This window comes from Camelus bactrianus, chromosome 2, assembly GCF_048773025.1.
Source record: "Camelus bactrianus isolate YW-2024 breed Bactrian camel chromosome 2, ASM4877302v1, whole genome shotgun sequence".
NCBI classification, from domain to species: domain Eukaryota; kingdom Metazoa; phylum Chordata; class Mammalia; order Artiodactyla; family Camelidae; genus Camelus; species Camelus bactrianus.
The window spans coordinates 31547339-31563155 of record NC_133540.1 but is presented as its reverse complement, the minus strand read 5'-3'; the positions used below and the strand labels follow the sequence as shown (position 1 = coordinate 31563155).

At 40.4% G+C, this 15817-nt stretch overlaps 2 protein-coding genes across 2 annotated transcripts in view; one reads left to right on the top strand and one right to left on the bottom strand.

Annotated features, from left to right (window-relative positions):
• The window catches only part of EDNRA (endothelin receptor type A), a 62659-nt gene extending 53912 nt beyond the window's left edge, over positions 1 to 8747 (top strand). Inside the window, exons 6-8 of the mRNA XM_074377740.1 lie at positions 3717 to 3850; positions 4282 to 4390; positions 6209 to 8747. Of these exons, the coding sequence (XP_074233841.1) occupies positions 3717 to 3850; positions 4282 to 4390; positions 6209 to 6349 (384 nt within the window). The 3' untranslated portion in view covers positions 6350 to 8747. The remainder of the gene's footprint in view (positions 1 to 3716; positions 3851 to 4281; positions 4391 to 6208) is intronic.
• The window catches only part of TTC29 (tetratricopeptide repeat domain 29), a 723881-nt gene that overhangs the window by 663143 nt on the left and 44921 nt on the right, over positions 1 to 15817 (bottom strand). The window lies entirely within an intron of this gene.

Sequence of the window (15817 nt, the reverse complement as noted above, 5' to 3'; positions counted from 1 at the left end):
AACTGTTCATGGAGGATAAATGGGTTCTACGGGGAGGAAGAAGAGGATGGAGGGCCCTTCAGGTGGGAGGATAGGAGTCTGGCTAGAATGTGGCATGGACACCACACGTTTGGGGAGTGGGAAAAAGAAATGGACCTCATTAGAGCAACACCTAAGGTAAGACTCATGATAGGAAACAGGACTGCATAAGAAGTCACATTTTGGAGGGCCCAAAGTTCTAGAAGAAATTTGAACGTGTCAATAGGAGGCTGTTGGTCTCGCCCGGGCAACAAACAGAACAGATAAGCCGTGACGCTTATACTTGCTGGCTCTGTGACGTTGCACAAATTACTTAACCACTCTGAGCTTCTAGTTCTTCACAAAGTGTATGTAATAAGACCTGCACCTTTCTGTACAAATACTAATTCAATTTTGAGTCTTAAACATTTTAAATAAAATGTAGTATATAATAATATATCAAGGGGATTACCTAATGCATGGACAGTGACCAACAGAACCCAACTCACAGGTAATACTTTTAAAAAAATGTTGATATATATGAATTCAAAGAGTGAAGCCAAGACTGCAGGTGAGTTCTCAGTCTCCATAGAGAAGTATCTAAGGATGCTCAACCACACAAAAGTTCACGTGAGCCTGGACATCTGCCCTGTATCACTACCGTACACAAGCATCATTCTTCATCAGCAACTCTTCTCAACTAGTGTGCTGGGTTTTCTGATCTTCCGCTCCCTATCTGTAAATTGGGCATAATAATATATGAATCAGTATTATTATGAGAATCAAAGGAGTTAATGTGCATACACATACTTTATAAATCTAACATGTTCTACAAATGGTAGCTATTATCTCTTATTAAAATTTAACAGGAAATTATATTGAGAAACTTTTGTCTAACATTGTCCAGGCATAAATGTTTCAAGCACCCCAGATGTGAGACATATTAAGCCATTGTACTTCTCATGCCTGCGGTGGAGGTAACTAATTGGAATAGATTTGTGGATAACAGTATTTTTAAATATTGGATTTTTGCATTTGCAGCACGATAGAGCCTGGTTATGCTCTAAGTGGTAACTGTACTGAAAATAATTGAAATAGGGGTTGGGAGCAGTAATAATATGGTGCTGTGTCACATTTTCATAGCATTTTTTAAGTTTTCAAAGAGCATTTCCATTTCATTTTGGTATTTGATCCCTTGTCCAATCAACCAACCTGTGAGATAAGCTGGATGGACATGACCCTTATGATATAGATGGTTAAGAGATCAATTTGGGAGTTTGAGATTTGCAAGTGTTAGCCATTATATATTAAAAAATAGATTTAAAAAAAATTTCTTCTGTACAGCACAGGGAACTATATTCAATATCTTGTAATAACCTTTAATGAAAAAGAATATGAAAAGGAATATACGTATGTATATGCATGACTGGGACATTGTGCTGTACAGCAGAAACTGACACATTGTAACTGACTGTACTTCAATTAAAAAAAGAGAGAGACTGGCTCAACTAAATGGAGGTTAGAACCCAAGACTTGGTCCCCATGCAGTAGACGTGCCCTTGTGTCACACTCAGAGCTGGAGCAGGTTCTAACAGCAGGAGAACCTGGCGGGAAGGCCTTCAGGGGGGATGGCAGCGGAGTCAGCTCAGCGTGAAAAGGCCCTGCCACCCTTGTCTAGTCTCCCTGTATGGCTCTTGGTCTTGCTTCTTGTGTGTTTTCTTGCATTTCTCTTCAGTATTCTGACAATACCTTTTACCGATTCGGGATTGTGTTTGGATGCTTGGTAGCAGAAAACCCAGAACAACATGGAGTAGACCACACGGGCGTTTATCTTTCTCCCACAGCAAAAAGTTCAGATGTCATTGGCTCAGTGGTCAAGGGACACAGAAGTCAGAGTTCTGCCACGGTGCTAACCTTTCCTTTACTAGCGGAAGACGGCAGCTACAGCTCTACCCTTATGCCTGATTTCCAGGCAGGAGGAAGGGGAAGAACACAGAACGCATTAGTGTGTATGCACCAAAGAGGTACCCCCCACTTTTCAGTAGTCTTTCCAGAAACCCCTCCACAACAATTTCTACTGAGTCTAATGGGTCAGGACCATATCAGGTGGCCAGGCAGACAATGAGGCCAGGCTCCCCTGCTGCCACAACAAAATCAAGGATCTGATTAATAGTAAGGATAGAAGAATGGATATTGGTTAACCAAATACCAGCCTGTCATGGCAACATATTAATATTACCTTTTAAAAAGTTATCCTCTTTGAGGATGTGCTCAGGGAACATAACCTCTCCCCTGGTGCCTTGTTTTTCTGGGCGCACCGTCTTTCTGTGTACACGAAACAGCCCTTTAAAATGATCCCCCATTCCTGCAGATTAATAAATAAAGGAATCCTTTATTTCTCTTGATTTCAGTTTATGCATTCTCTGAAGCTAGCTAGCTGGCTAACTGTGAAAGATTAAAGAACCCCCAATTCTTTGGGCTAGAGCAGCAATTTGTGACAATTGCCCTGAAATCTTTTTAAACAGCTCCATTAATCATGTGAGTTTGTTGTAGGCTTCCCATATTTAATGCTGTATGCTTCGAGTTGAACCAGCATCACCCTTCCAAACCCTGTTTTCAATCAGTTTTATTTTGACATGAACTGATTCCTGTTACAGACAAGTTGCATTTTAGGTTCCCCATTGGGCTTCCAAACGCATCCCCTGTAAGACTTGTGTACAATGCACACTGGTTGCAGATAATTCCTAACCTACAGTTTTGCTGATCCTGTGCAGACCCAAAACCATGTAAACCTGCCATTGGAGTCAGTCCAGGATCAACACATCCCAGGTTTCCTAATCGTTACGGCTGATAATCCTTTACCCTCATCCCTCTATTTGCAAACAATGTATCTTTGGAAACGACATGTCATTAATGAAAGAATTTTAAAAGCAAAAAAAATCCCAGTGCCAGCTTTCTCTAGGATCAAGAAATGGAGAAAGCACATCGTTCTTCCTTTTTCTTTTCTGTTCCCTGCTCCTGTTTTCCAAACGTCTTTGTAGATTTGTCTATTTTCATTTATGCTAGGTTCCATCATGAACTGCCTTACCACCATTAAAGCTGGTGAGTGACCTGCTGTTGAGGCTTTTGGCTAACCCTTTCCTCCATATGTTCAACACACACACACAGACTCAGCCACAGTTTTGGCTCAACTCAGCCAGTTCCCACGTCTGCCCACCATCGAATCTCTGTCCTGGCCCTAAGGACCAGCCATCCTTATTGGCAGCTGCCCAAAAGAATCACTTAGCAACTCCTTGCTTAGAAAGTTGGATTCCAAATCTTGAAGAGATGGAGGCATGGTCAGGCAGGCTATTCTGGGTCTCCTTTTTCTTTTTTTTTTTTCTTTGTGTGTGTGTGTGTGTGTGTGTGTGTGTGTGTGTGTCTTCTTTTTTTTTTTTTTTTAAATTGAAGTACAGTCAGTGACAATGTGTCAGTGTCTGCTGTACAGCACAATGTCCCAGTCATGCATACACATACATCTATTTCTTTTCATATTCGTTTTCATTAAAGGTTATTACAAGATATTGAATATAGTTCCCTGTGCTGTACAAAAGAAACCTGTTTTTCTGGGTCTTCTTTGAGTTATTCTTTCCCAGGTGACTTCTTCCCTTTGTGTAGCTCTTTCCTCTAAGAGAAAAACATTAAATTTATGGTGCTTTTTTTTCCCCACTTTCCTTTAGCGTCGAGAAGTGGCAAAAACAGTGTTCTGCTTGGTTGTGATTTTCGCTCTGTGCTGGTTTCCTCTTCATTTAAGTCGTATTTTGAAGAAAACCGTGTATGATGAGATGGACAAGAACCGATGTGAATTACTTAGGTACAATCTTACGTACTTAGGAGGAAATTGGAGTTTCTCTGATTTTCACATTTACAATGCTTTTACAAAACCCTCTAGTCTACTTTCTCGTTAACCCTGAAAATTAAAACTGCAAAGTTGATTTATTTTTCTTTAGCTGCCATAGCCCATAACCAATCCAAAAATTTGTGCAAGCCATGTTAGTCATTTTGCCACTTCCCTCTTGAGTCTGTGCAGAAAGGTTTGAGTTAACCAAGTGGTGGGTATATCTGTAAATGTTCTGCAAAACTTAAATTGCCATTTAAACAAAGACTTTTTAAAAAAATTTCTGCCTGCCACCTATAAGAAATGGCTTCTGGGCAAGAAAAATGCTTATTCTAGAGATAAGTGCTAGTGAGCAGATTTTAAAACATTATGTTCTAATTTATATACTCTGTTTTCTTTTTCTCCAGTTTCTTGCTGCTCATGGATTACATCGGTATTAACCTGGCAACCATGAACTCATGTATAAATCCAATAGCTCTTTATTTCGTGAGCAAGAAATTTAAAAATTGTTTCCAGGTAAGACGTTTTGCAAATACATTTTAAACACAACCAGAGGAGTCTATGAAGTAGCCAACAGGCATGGCTAATTCCCGCTGTAAATATCACTTTCCTCAGCTGTACTTTTCAGCAGACAAGTGAGAATCACATTTTGTTACCCAGAAAGAGGGTCAAATTGTCAGCATAACAGAAAAGCAGTATCTATTCAGACAACAACATATTCAGAGGTTAAAATAAAAAGAACTACCTTAATAACATGCCAGCTTAGTACCGTGCTTTAAAAAGAAATACTCCAATTTGAGCTCTAGGCCAAGAGAATAGATAAAACCTACTGATGCCTTCCATTATCTTAGACTTTAACCACAATCTCAATAAAACATAAATTTGTTATTAAGATAGCACTCGATAAATGTGATTTAATAGGATATTTAATAATAGCCTTTTCAAGGAATGTGAATGCTTATGGCTCTGGAAATCTGAACTAATGTAACTTTTTAAATTTAATTTGAAATCAGTTTCCTACTGTTGGTCAAACCTTCTTGTAGCTAAGTCAACCCATGTCCTCCCAAAGCTCCAAGTTTGTCTTATTGAACTGTAAGCTTTCCAGTTCCTGGAATGATTTTGGCAAAAAGTTAATCCTAACTGGATGCTGTTATCTTTGACCAAGATGTTTAACTCCACCTTATAGTACATATTAGGAAGAATAGCATAGAGTTCAAGGTGCAGGATCTGGAAGCAAACCATATTATATTGATTTACGTCATAGTTCTGCACTTGCTAGCTGTCTAACCTGGGTCTGAGTGGTACCCCTCCTGCTCCCTCAGTTTGCTCATCTGTAAAAATCAGATGATCACTGTATCTGTCTCATAAGCAGAATGCAGTGGGCTGGTATTTGTTAAGTGCTTGAGACAATAGAAAGTGCTCAGTATGAGTTTATAATTATTATTAGGGATAGAGAAGAGAGGAAAAACCCAGTGACTGCCCTTGTGGAACTTAAAATCTGAAAGGAAACAGACACATCTTAACCAGTGAATCATAGAAATAGGTGAAACTTGGTATGGAAGTTCCAGCTGCCATGTTTTTGAAGTCTACTTGATAATTTTTACAAGTCATGAGATACTGTAAGAAAGATTCTGGCCTAAGAAAGATCGACTAAAATACAGGTCATAACTAATACATTATGTAATCTGGAGTTAATGTGAGTTGCAAATTAGTTTACATATGAATTAGAGGGGGAGGGAAAATCAAGGTGCAAACTCTCTGAAATTAAACACATTTTTGACCGATCTCCATAAAAAAGGCAGCATACCCAGGGGAAAGAGTCCAGTAGGGAGAGTCTTGGGTTCTAAGTTCAGTCCTGCCTCCTATAATCCTTTCTAAGTCTCTCCGTCCTCATTCATAAAATGAGGAAAAGAGCACCTACCCTATAGAGCTGTTAGGAGCATCAGATGAGGTGCCCAATGCAGAGAGCCACGCAGCACAGCGTGTGTTGTAGCCACGGTGTGCAACAATGAAAGTCAGCCGCCCACCCCACCCTTCCCACCCACACCCACACCCACCCCAAGTCACAGAACCCTCTCCCTCTGGCCAACAGTGCCTTCCCTTCCTCTTTGACTCTGAATAAATTAAAACAGGAAACAAGGGATCTGTTGCTCTGCACTTGAGTGGACAGTTGAACTTCTACCTAGAGATTACAAACTCCCTACTCTAGATTACTGCTGAGCCTCACGTCTGACCTCAAATGCCTGTGGACAGTTACCCCTTGTTGGTGGGCCTGTGTCCTGCTGGGAACAGGTTGGTGGTCTCATCTTGATGAGAGTCTGTTCCTTCTCCCAGTCTTGCCTCTGCTGCTGCTGTTACCAGTCTAAAAGTCTGATGACCTCGGTCCCCATGAATGGAACAAGCATCCAATGGAAGAACCATGAACAAAACAACCATAACACAGAGAGGAGCAGCCATAAGGACAGTATCAACTGAATACCTTAAGGAACATTAATCAATATTCCTTCACATCCAATGGAAGGAAAAAAGACAAATCACACAGACAGCAACTGCATCTCCAGAAATCTCATCTTCCATCCTTCTCCCATGACTCAGTCCCACCCACCGGAAAAACGCTTTCCAAAACATTGAAGGGTTGACTGGTTTATACCCACAAATTCAACGAATCTTACTTCTTTAATTTATCTAATTTACATATTTTGCATGTTATATTCAGCCCTAAAAGATGGTGGGAGTTGTCAGGGGGAAAGGAGATTGTTCAGCTACACCAGAAGGATATTTACTACCTTCACATGGAAATAGAGTTTTTGAGTACATGGCCAGATTTCATGGCCATTCTGTAGAATATTCAATAAGAACTGGTCACCAGGAAGAGTTTAGAGATTATGACAAGGTTTTCTATTTTTAAAGGAATTTTTTTTTTGGCCAAATACAGTATGGATTTAAGTCACCTTTATTTGAAATGTCATTCAGTGCCAGTAGTTTTTAACTGCATAGAAGCCTAAAAATGATTATTTGAGATATTTACACATATTTTGCCCCCCAAAAAAGGAAGAGGTAAAACAGACTTCAGGTGAGCAATTAGGTTAATGTTTTTTGTATCACTGGCTTATTTTTAAAACGTAAAGTCTCAAGCTACAACAAATACAGGAACTTAAGGCACAGACTGATATCCACATGTGGCAGTTTGATAGCAGCTATGCAAAGAATTTTTAAGAACCTACGTTTTCTTTTTTTTTTTTAATGGTGTTTCATTATTGGAGATCTTGTGCATATTTTTATGTTAAATTTCAAAATAATGTTTGAATCAAATAGTTCTATTTTTCATAAGCCCAATTTTTTAATGAAAACATTTTATGTAAAATCAATACCATGTACTAAAACGTTAATGTATGTGTCATTTAACTAGGCTTAAGACTTTCAGTGCAATGCATTGAAGTCTAAAGCACACCTAGGAGAGAAGGACTGAGTAGTCTTAGAAGGTTTGGACATTTTCATCGAGATTTTTTTTGATAATGGTAACATGTGTATGTGTGTATACATACCTATGTACATGTATACATGTCACCTGACGGGCTCTTGATTGCTCTTAAAATGTTAACCGACAGTAAGACTTTTTTGGCCATTTTCTTTTCCACATAGGAGTATACAAAACATAATTTCAAAGCAGCCAGCTGAGTTTATCATGTCAGTGAAATATAATTACCCCCAAGTGACACCATGAACTGAAGGTTCCTCACGGCCCTGGGTTTCCAGTATGAAGCTAAGCACCTCCCCCGCCCCCTCTCCACACATGAGTATCATTTCAAAAGGCCCACAGTGACTTCTGCTGGGCCTTTCCCACAATGTTTACAGACTGTGAGTACAGCAGAAAACCTTTTACTGTGTGTATATAAATATATATGTAAACAACTGTCCATTTCTTTCAGCCAGTTTTTCTGTGACTGTTTCTATGGAATGTATTTGTGTGTGTGATGTATGCATGTTGTGGGATACTGTGCATGGACTTTGTGTAATCTCATAGCCATGCCCTGTAGTTGTGCCAAAGCACACACTCTGAGTGGAATCTCGGTGGTTGTTCCTCACAACCAGCCTCAGTCAGTTTTAATCTATCTGAGTTCCTCAGTCTTGTGACCATGTTACCATTACAAATGGAATGTGGGAGGCAACATGAAAAAGGACAAGCCATGGGGTGACAATGGGGTTTTGTTTGTTTGGTTCGTTGGTTGGTTGGTTGGATGGTTGGTTTGAAAAAAGCAGTCTTTGGAGTTGTATTTTTTTCCTGTGCTGGAACAAAGGTCATTAAACTTTGAAGCATTACATTGGCCCAATCCTCCGCTCAACGTGGTGATAAGGTTGACAAGTGGGCAGATGTTTCTACTGGACTTCATCAGAAAGATGACTGATGATAAGGTAGCTAAGCTGACTCCTTGGGCTATAGTCTAGTGCAGTCATGTATGAAATGATGTCAGGTTCCAGCGATCCAATTGCAGGGCCCCTTTATGTGTTAGCAGTCAAATCTCATTACTCCACTGGTGCATCACATGCAGTGATATATATCTATAATATAAGCCATAGGTTCACACCATTTTGTCTAGACAATTGTCTTTTTTTTTTTTAAGATGCTTTGTCTCTTGCATATGAAAAAATGCATTTTACAAGTTCAGAAAGTCATAGATTTCTGAATAACCGTACAGGCTTCCATGTGCATTTTATTTATGGACCAGTAAGTAACCATGGTTTACTAGTAGGAATAGTTCCAATTTCTACCTTTATCACATTTTTCTAAGTAAATCTGTAGAAATGAGCCAGAAGCCAAGGCCCTGCATTGGCAGTGGCCCACAAGTATAAAATAAAAGTTTACAGAAGCCTTGCAAGTGTGTCTTCATTTGTACATAGTTATATCTAGAAAGTATTCGTTACACAGTGCCTGTTGCAAACCTCTCCCTGGTACTGAACAGGCAAGCAGTTTTTACTTTCAAACAGATATTTCCCAACTGTACTTTCTTCTCAGCCTTCTTTGTTGTCTTGAACACTTAAACCTCTCATTCATTCCTTCATTCACCTTTCCTGTAAATTTTACTAAGCGTCTACTATGCAGCAGGAATTCTTCTAGGTACTGGGGATATAGCAGGGAACAATACAAGCTAAGTTCCTGCTCTCCTGGAGCTTGTATTCCAGAGGAAGGAGTTGTACAATAAACAATGGCAGTCAGTAAACAATATGTCAGGTGGATACCTGCAGGAAAGACTCATCTTTATCCAACTTGACATCCCAACTGGATGGCTAGCAAATATACTATATCTAAAACTAAGCTCCTGGTATCCCTCTAACCTTTGCTGCCATCATATTCTTCTGCTAATTTATTAGTCCAGGTTCTCCAGAGAAACAGAAGCAATATAAAAGATAGATATAAGAGATTTATTTTGAGAATTGGCCCATGTGATCATGGAGGCAGAGATATGTATGCAATGATCTGCCATCTATAAGACTGGAGAGCCAGGGAAGCCAGTGATATAATGCAGTCCAAGTCCTAATGCCTGAAAACCAGGGGAGCTGATGGTATAACCCCCAGTTTTGAGGCCAAAATCCTGAGAACCATCGACAGCTCACTGGTGTCAGTCCCAGAATCCAAAGGTCCAAGACCCAGGAGGACCAGTGTCCACAGGGAGGAGAAGATGGATGTCCCAGCTCAGGAAGAGACAGAACTCATTCTTCCTCCTCCATATTGTCCCTCTACTGATGGATGATGATGGTGCCCCCCACCGGGGAGAGGAGATCTGCTGTAGACAGTCTCCTGGTTCAAATGCTAATCTCTCCCAGAAAGACCTTCATAGACACATCTACAGATAACATCTTAACTAGACATCTCTGGGTGTCCCTTCGCCCAGACAAGTTACACATAAAACTAACCATCACAGGTCAGTTAAACACAGTCCATCCTTTGAGTGGTCAGGGCAGAAACCTTAAAGTCACTTCCTACTTCTTTCTTTCACAGCTTATGCCCAACACCTCAGTAAGTCCTGATGGCCTCAGCTTCAGAATATCTCCAGGATCTGACCACTTCTGTCTCTACCTCCCTTTTCTGAGCCACCAGCGTCTCTTGCCAGGGTAACTGCAACAGGCCCTCTTGTTTCCACTTTTGGAAACACCATACTCAAACTGGAGCTTGTTTCTCTACCTCATAAATGGTCTAAAGGTGTTCACATTTCCAAGCGAGGCTGGTTAGCATCGCCTGGGGAATTTTCTAAGAACAACTAAAGAAAGAAAGAGCCCTTTTCCACTGTGGTGAGAGAGGCTGTGAGCCAGGGAGGTGCGGGCCACCATGGTGTGGGCGTTATGAAGAAAGTCAGTCTAGGGTGTAACAAAGATGAGAAAATAGCATTTAAGATCCTGGATCTAGTTTTCCCTGGTGCTCTCCTGTGGCTTGAGTAAGCAAATCAACACATTTACCTTTGTGCTCACGCTAGTTAAATTTGGTTTTCCATTGCTTACAATTCACATAGTCTAGGAAGATCTCATCAAAGATATTTTGATTTCTCTTGTCATTGTTTAAATTAATGGACTCGGTTTTTTAGAGTAGTTTTAGGTTTACAAAAAAAAATTGATTGGAAAGTAGAGATTTCCCACATGCCCTCTTTTCCCCTCATTCCTCACAAACAGTTCCTCCTATCTTCCCCTTGTATTAGTGTGGGATATTTGAGGAACCAATATTGATATAATATTATTAACCAAAGTCCATAAGTTTACATGAGGGTTCACTCTTTGTGTTGTACATTCAATGGGTTTTGACAAATGGAGAGTGACAGTTATCCACCATTACAGTATCATTCAGATAGATTCACTGCCCTAAAAATACCGTGTTCCACCTTTTCTTCCCTACCCTCCAACCCTTAATTTATCTTTTCACTCAACACAGATGTAGCAAACACCCACCATATTACACCATGCTCGTTGCTGGGAACATGAAACCAGATGTATAAATAAACACATGTACTGAAGTGCTTGGTGGTGACTCAGTAGCCGTCAGCACAGGGGACAGGAATGGCACAGAGACAACAGTAGTCAAAATTCTTTAAACTTCAGCTGGTGACACCAGTAAACACAGAGCAAGGACTCTTACTTCAACAATCCTTATCATTTTAGTGAGTATAATTATGTTACTGCTCTGAGAACGGCGTTACAATAAGCATTATAGTGTTGTCTCTATATTGGGAGCTTTTTTTAAGTCTGTAAATACATGTTATTCTCCATCCAAAAATAAGCCTATCCAGGAAATTTTAAATTATTTCAGTAATGAAACAAATGGGAGATTAAGTCCAGCAGATAGCCAAGACAAATGTGAATCTTTTACTAGCCTATTAACTCTACTGTTATTTTTAATAGTATTATTAGTCCACAATATAGTATTAAACACTGTGCGTGTGTGGAGTGAAGAAAATGCACTGTCAGCCTTCCCAGACCTCTCCAAGCCTGAATCTGAATCTGCAGTTCTTTTTGTTTGTAACATAACCTGGCACGGTACTGCATTTATTGATTTTTCTCCATACTCCAAACAAGCAAAGTTAAAGCAAGGCACAGCCCACCATATGCAGTCGATTCTTTCTGAAATTCCAGTTGGGTCTTCCCATTGTAAAACCCTAGTGGTTTTGTTTTGTTTTGTTTTTAAAATAATCCTGCATTGGAGAAGCTGCTATCACACTCTCCTTTAAGTAGTAACAAAGACAAACCAGTGTCTATATCTGGTCAGCACTGACACTCCGACTTTTTTGTTTCTAAAACTGAGAGGAGACAGGCCACAGCTCTTAGAATCAGGGAATAATCAAGAACTGGAAATTAGACTGTAACTGCAAAGCCAGGCTTTCCCCATGAAGCATGCTGGCATAGGTCACTTAACTTGATGAAGCCAAAGTCCTAATATTTCATGGGTTTCCCAAGCTTTTAGCATCTATATTATTCAGTAGATTCTGTGGTTCTTCCTAGGGGTAATAAATCAGGAATAGCAATGCCAAACCTAGATATAATCAGAGGAGTCATGGAATCTTCCCAGGGGAACATAGAGAATTCCACAGATTTTTTTCCTTTTGGCTCCTAAACCACAGCCCCTTTACCTAATTTACGTACGTGGAATTGATCATCTTTTATTTGAATTGGATTCCATGACAGTGGATACCATTGTGCTTCTGGTGTTGTGTGGCAGATGTGTTCCAGATGGGAGAGAGTAACAGACTTGCTCAGACTGCGTAATATCACATGATCAGCCAAATCGTGGGCCCCAGGGACTATGGACACAGCCCGACTCACTCCATTTACACGCAGGTTTTACAGAATTAAGCCATTTCCCCATAACCTATAGCTCGCTATTTCCCTCAGAGTGTGATCCCTGGGATTAACTACAGTTAGGTTCTTGTGTTTTTTAAAATATTCTGAAATGAGAAAATCTACTAAATGTGATCAGATAAAGGGAACCTTTGTGCCCTTTTAGGCTTTTCAGGGCAAACGTTTGTGCATGACAAAAATTTGAACTCCTGGGTCCAGTCTTTTTTCTATTTTATGAAACCTGATGGGATTAGGCTTAGATGACCCTGTTGGGAGGGACGGAATTCTGCTGACCAGCTTAAAGCCATAAAGGGCCATCACTTGGAGGGGCAGTCGGGAAGGGGGTGGAGGGTGAGGGGAAGGAGGTGACTTTCCAAAGGAAAACCCCTGAGACCTTAGAAAAGGGGAAAGGGAACAGCTGCACCAATTCCTTTCTCCATCTTTAAGGCTATATTGTCCATAAATCCTGCTCCTCCTCATTTTCTGCCTTTTCACATTTTTAGCTCAGTTGGTACCTCAATTTTTATTATTTTCTTTTTTTTTCATATTTTAGTACATTTCTTTATATATTTGCTATTTTAAAAGATATAATCACAGATACGCTCATAAACTGTTATTTTCTTTGAACATAATTTTTGCCCTTCAAATTATAAAAATAATATATAGAATATATCTATATGTTTAAAGCTCTTGCAAAACAAAACAATAATTAATGAATGATCCATGGATGCAAGGGGAGGAAATCCCTACATGTGGAGCATTTTATCAACATAAAATGTCTTACACTTAAAAATCTTACATTTGGGGGAGGGTAGAGCTCAGTGGTAGAATGCATGCTTAGCATGCACAAGGGCCTTGGGTTCAATCCCCAGAACCTCCATTAAAACAAACAAACAAACAAACCTAATTACCTTCCCCACAAATTTTAAAACAATACAAAACAAAACAAAATCTTACATTTAATTTATCCAGTCCTTTGCTATGACAAAGAAGCTACACTGGACATCTTTGTACGAGTCCCCATGGAACATTGCATGATTTCTCTAGGAATATTAAACAGGGGTAGAATTGCTGCTAAATGACAGGGTTTTGCATAGTTAATATCACTGCGTCCTGCCAGACTGTCTCCAGAATGGCCCTTCTACTCCCTCATTTCCTCTGGGGTTTCCTCTGGGGACTGAACCTTAACAAAGCACTGACCCCCGAATCCTTGGCTCGAGATCGGCTTCTGGAAGAACCTGGCCAAAGGCAGTCCACCTTTCTATCTCACTGCTGAGCAGAAATGGCAAATTGCAGGCACTGTACACTGCATGAATGAACTCTTCAGGTAGGTCAGCTCCCAGCGACAGGGATTCAGGGAAGACTGACTTCCAGCTGGAGTCGGAGGGGTCACATCCACATTCAAGGCGAGTTATAGGTGCCAATGGGAAACGTTACTGTGTGACTTCCCTACAATTAACATGTGTTGCTCTGTAAACACCATATATATAGAAAGAGAGAAAAGCTGTCTTTGATTTTTGGTGATGGTAGTGTTACACTCTCCTCAGTTCATCCATCGTATTAATCAGGGTTCTTCAGAGAAACAGAACCAGTAGAATAGACACATATGCTATAGATAAGAGACTTATTACAGGAACTGACTTGCATGATGATGGAGGCCTAGAAGTCCCAGTCTGCCATCCACAAGCTGGGGAACCAGGAAAGCCTGTTGTATAATTCAGTCCAAGTGCAAAGGCCCTAGAATCCAGGGCCTGATTGCATGAGTCCTACTTGGAGTCTGAAGGCCTGAGGGTCAGGAGCTCCAGTGCTCCAGAGCAAGAGGAGCTGGATGTCTCGGCTGAAGTAGAGAGAACAAATTCACCCTTCCTCCATTTTTCGTTCCATTCAAGCTCTCAGGGGATTGGGTAACATCCTCCCGCACTGGTGAGAGCAATCTTCTTTATTCAGTCTGCCAAATGCTAATCTCTTTCAGAGACGCTTTCACAGACACACCAGCAATAACATTTTGCCAACTCTCTGAGAGTCCCTTAGCTCAGTTAAGTAAAAATAAAATTAACACATAAAATTAATCATCACGGTTATACAATAAATTCCCCCAGATAAATCAAAATCATTTTGCTACATGTGTTCTTATAGAATCTACCAGGGGAGAAATAAATTTTCAACAAGCTGGAGATACATACAACCCACATAACTGCGCCTCAAAGCCTTTATTTCACAAACATCTCTTAATCTCATAGCTGTTCCACCTTAAAGAGTCTTTCTCAGTCTTTCAAATCCATCAGTCAGGATGCCTGGGGGAGATTCAGCCCTTAAGCAGTCTGACCTGTTTACCTCCCCTTCCTCTGTGTCCATGGAGAATCTATGAAGTGGTAGGCTGTTTTCTAATTCCTCCCCTGGCACTGAGTGCTTTATTTCCAAAGTTCAACAGGCAGAAGGGAGCCTGAGTTCAATACTTCCTCCACGTTGACCCTCCTACCTCCTCTGCGGGTATTCAGCAATTGCACCATAAATTGCACGATACTTTGTGCGTGGTTGGTTGGTACAGCCATACATTATTGGTGCCAGCATCCCAGAGTCTCCATTGATGAAAAAGTAGAAAGGTCATGGGAACTTAATATTCTGCTGAACCACGAGTTGTTTCAGGCAAAATAATGGTGCAAGTTCTGACCACGCCTGGGATCACTCATCATTCCTCTGGGCTGTCCCAACACTCCAGGGAACACTGTGTGGTTACACTCAAGTCCTCTCATCTAAAATGTATGCTGTATGACGTATGATCTTACAAGCGCTTGCCTCTGTTGACTACTCAGTATGCAACAAGTAAAAGGTTGTTATTCTGATTTCAGCTTAAATGTCACTTCCTCAGAGAGACTTTCCTGACCGCACAATGTAAATTAGTCACCCACTCACTCTATAGTTTTGTTTTGTTTTAATTCTCTGCACAGCACAGATCACGAAAAGATATTTTTCCTGCTCATTTAAGTTTGTCTATTGTCTGCTCCCTCTTACTATATAAAGGACCCAGCCTACCTTGTTTGTTGTAATGTCTCCAGTGCCTGGAATAATTCTGGGTGGCACTATAGTAAGCCCCCAGTATTTTATGTTAAGTGAATTAAATCAAGGTGAAATAATAAAAAATGGCTAGGAGGCCACCTTGAGGCTACTTTTACTATAGGATGCTCAGAGAAGGCCTTTCTGGGGAGACAAGGTTTGACTTTACTTATTTATTATTATTTGGGGGTTATTTATTCATTTTATTTTTAGAGGAGGTACTAGGGATCAAACCCGGGACCTTGTGCATGCTAAGCATGCACTCTACCACTTGAGCTATACCCTTCCCACCCTGGGGAGACAATTTTTGAGTTGAATCCTATCTAATGACAATTAGATAAGAGTATGGGGTTTTGATTATTATCCGGGCCTGCACATTTTTATTATTGATATGAGATTGTTCCTGTCGGGGGAAAAGGGCTTTATATCCATCAAAGAGTGACCAAAAACAAAACTATGGACTTGGCCCAAGACTTCAACAGAACAGGTTATAGGACTAACCCTAAAGAGTGGACTTAAAAGAGGTAATGAGAGAAATCATTCTCAGTGCCTCCGAGAACATTCTCCTTT